This window comes from Geospiza fortis, unplaced genomic scaffold (genome assembly GCF_000277835.1).
Source record: "Geospiza fortis unplaced genomic scaffold, GeoFor_1.0 scaffold320, whole genome shotgun sequence".
In the NCBI taxonomy this organism is placed as follows: domain Eukaryota; kingdom Metazoa; phylum Chordata; class Aves; order Passeriformes; family Thraupidae; genus Geospiza; species Geospiza fortis.
The window spans coordinates 812135-813436 of record NW_005054532.1 but is presented as its reverse complement, the minus strand read 5'-3'; the positions used below and the strand labels follow the sequence as shown (position 1 = coordinate 813436).

Genomic DNA, 1302 nt, shown 5'->3' with positions numbered 1-1302 from the left:
CCCGCTCGCACCGTAGTGGAAGTTCCCCACGTCCGGGTCGTAGAAATAGGCCACGGTCTTCGCCATGGCGGACAGGCCGCGCCGCGCGCCGCGCTCCCGCTTACGTCATCAATCCGCGACATCCGCCGGACCCGGGAGAGGGCTGGGGCGGGACCACGGTAAACCACACCCACAAAGGGGGCGTGGCTTGGTCAAGGGGCGTGGCCACCCAGCGGTCCCAGTGCCACCCCCAGCAGATCCCAGTGACTCCCAGTGTCACCCCCGGCTGCTCCCAGTTACACCCAGCAGATCCCAGTTACTGCCAGGTGCCCCCAGTTGCCCCCAGCAGGTCCCAGTTGCCCACTGGTTTCCTTTCTGCAGGCCTGCAGCTGCCTCCCAGTCATTCCCAGTCCCCTCCAGCTGCCTGCTGGTTCTCTGCCATAATTCTCCGTCTGCTCCCTCAGGTGCCACCATCATTCCTCCCTCCTCCTCACCCGCTCCCAGTCACTCCCAGCTGCTCCAGTTACTCCCAAAGAGCCCAGCTGGCCACTGGATTCTCTTCTCCAGGCCCCCAGTACCCCCCAGTTCCCCCCAGCTGTCCCTCCCAGCTGCCCCTGTCACCCCCACAGCCCCCACCCCAGGGCACAGGCGGTGGGCAGTGGGCTTCCCATGGGACACCCACGCCCTGATGGGGCTCACTCCATCCCAGTCCCTGAGGGATGGGGACCTGCCGCCACCAGCTGTCACCTCCAGCTGTCACCAGGTGCCACCCTGGGGGCTGCAGGCTCTCCGGAGCTTCGGGGAAAACCCTCTGGAGGAGCTGCCAGGCAGGAGGAGGACAAAGGCAGGGTGGGAAATCGCTGGGGATGAGGAGGCAGCCGGAGCTGACAGGAGATGGAAACATTGCCATGGTGTGGGAATGGCAGCACGAACCTGCTCCCTGGGGCTGGAGGGAAGGACAGACGGACAGAGCAGGAAGCCTGGGCCAAAGGCTTGGAAAACCAAGCCAAAATCAAGGCTTGGTCCTGCCAGCCTCCTGCTTGATGCTTCCTGCAGTTTGGGGTGAGGGGAGCTGTGCTGGAGCCAGGCTCCTCAGAGAGGGCAGCACCCCCAGAGCTGCCTGAGCATGGGCACCAGGGCAGGCGGGCACTGGCATGTTCCCTGGCAGCTCAGTGGGTGCCAGGCTGGCATTCCCAGGGCATGGAAACCTCCTGGAAGCATCAAGAGGAGCTTCCTGCCTGTATGGGGTGGGGCAGGGTGGGATGGCCGGGAGTTCTGGGTGCTGTGCTGGCTGCAGGTGTCAAGGTGGGATGAAATTGTGGG

The 1302-nt window shown here is 64.8% G+C and overlaps 1 protein-coding gene across 2 annotated transcripts in view; it reads right to left on the bottom strand.

Moving 5' to 3' along the window:
• HDAC3 (histone deacetylase 3) overlaps positions 1 to 127 on the bottom strand; it is a 10710-nt gene extending 10583 nt beyond the window's left edge. For both annotated transcript variants that reach the window (XM_005429214.2, XM_031063803.1), the window contains exon 1: positions 12 to 127. In XM_005429214.2, coding sequence (XP_005429271.1) covers positions 12 to 66 — 55 coding nt within the window. In that variant the 5' untranslated portion in view covers positions 67 to 127. The remainder of the gene's footprint in view (positions 1 to 11) is intronic.
• Positions 128 to 1302: the final 1175 nt, after the last annotated feature.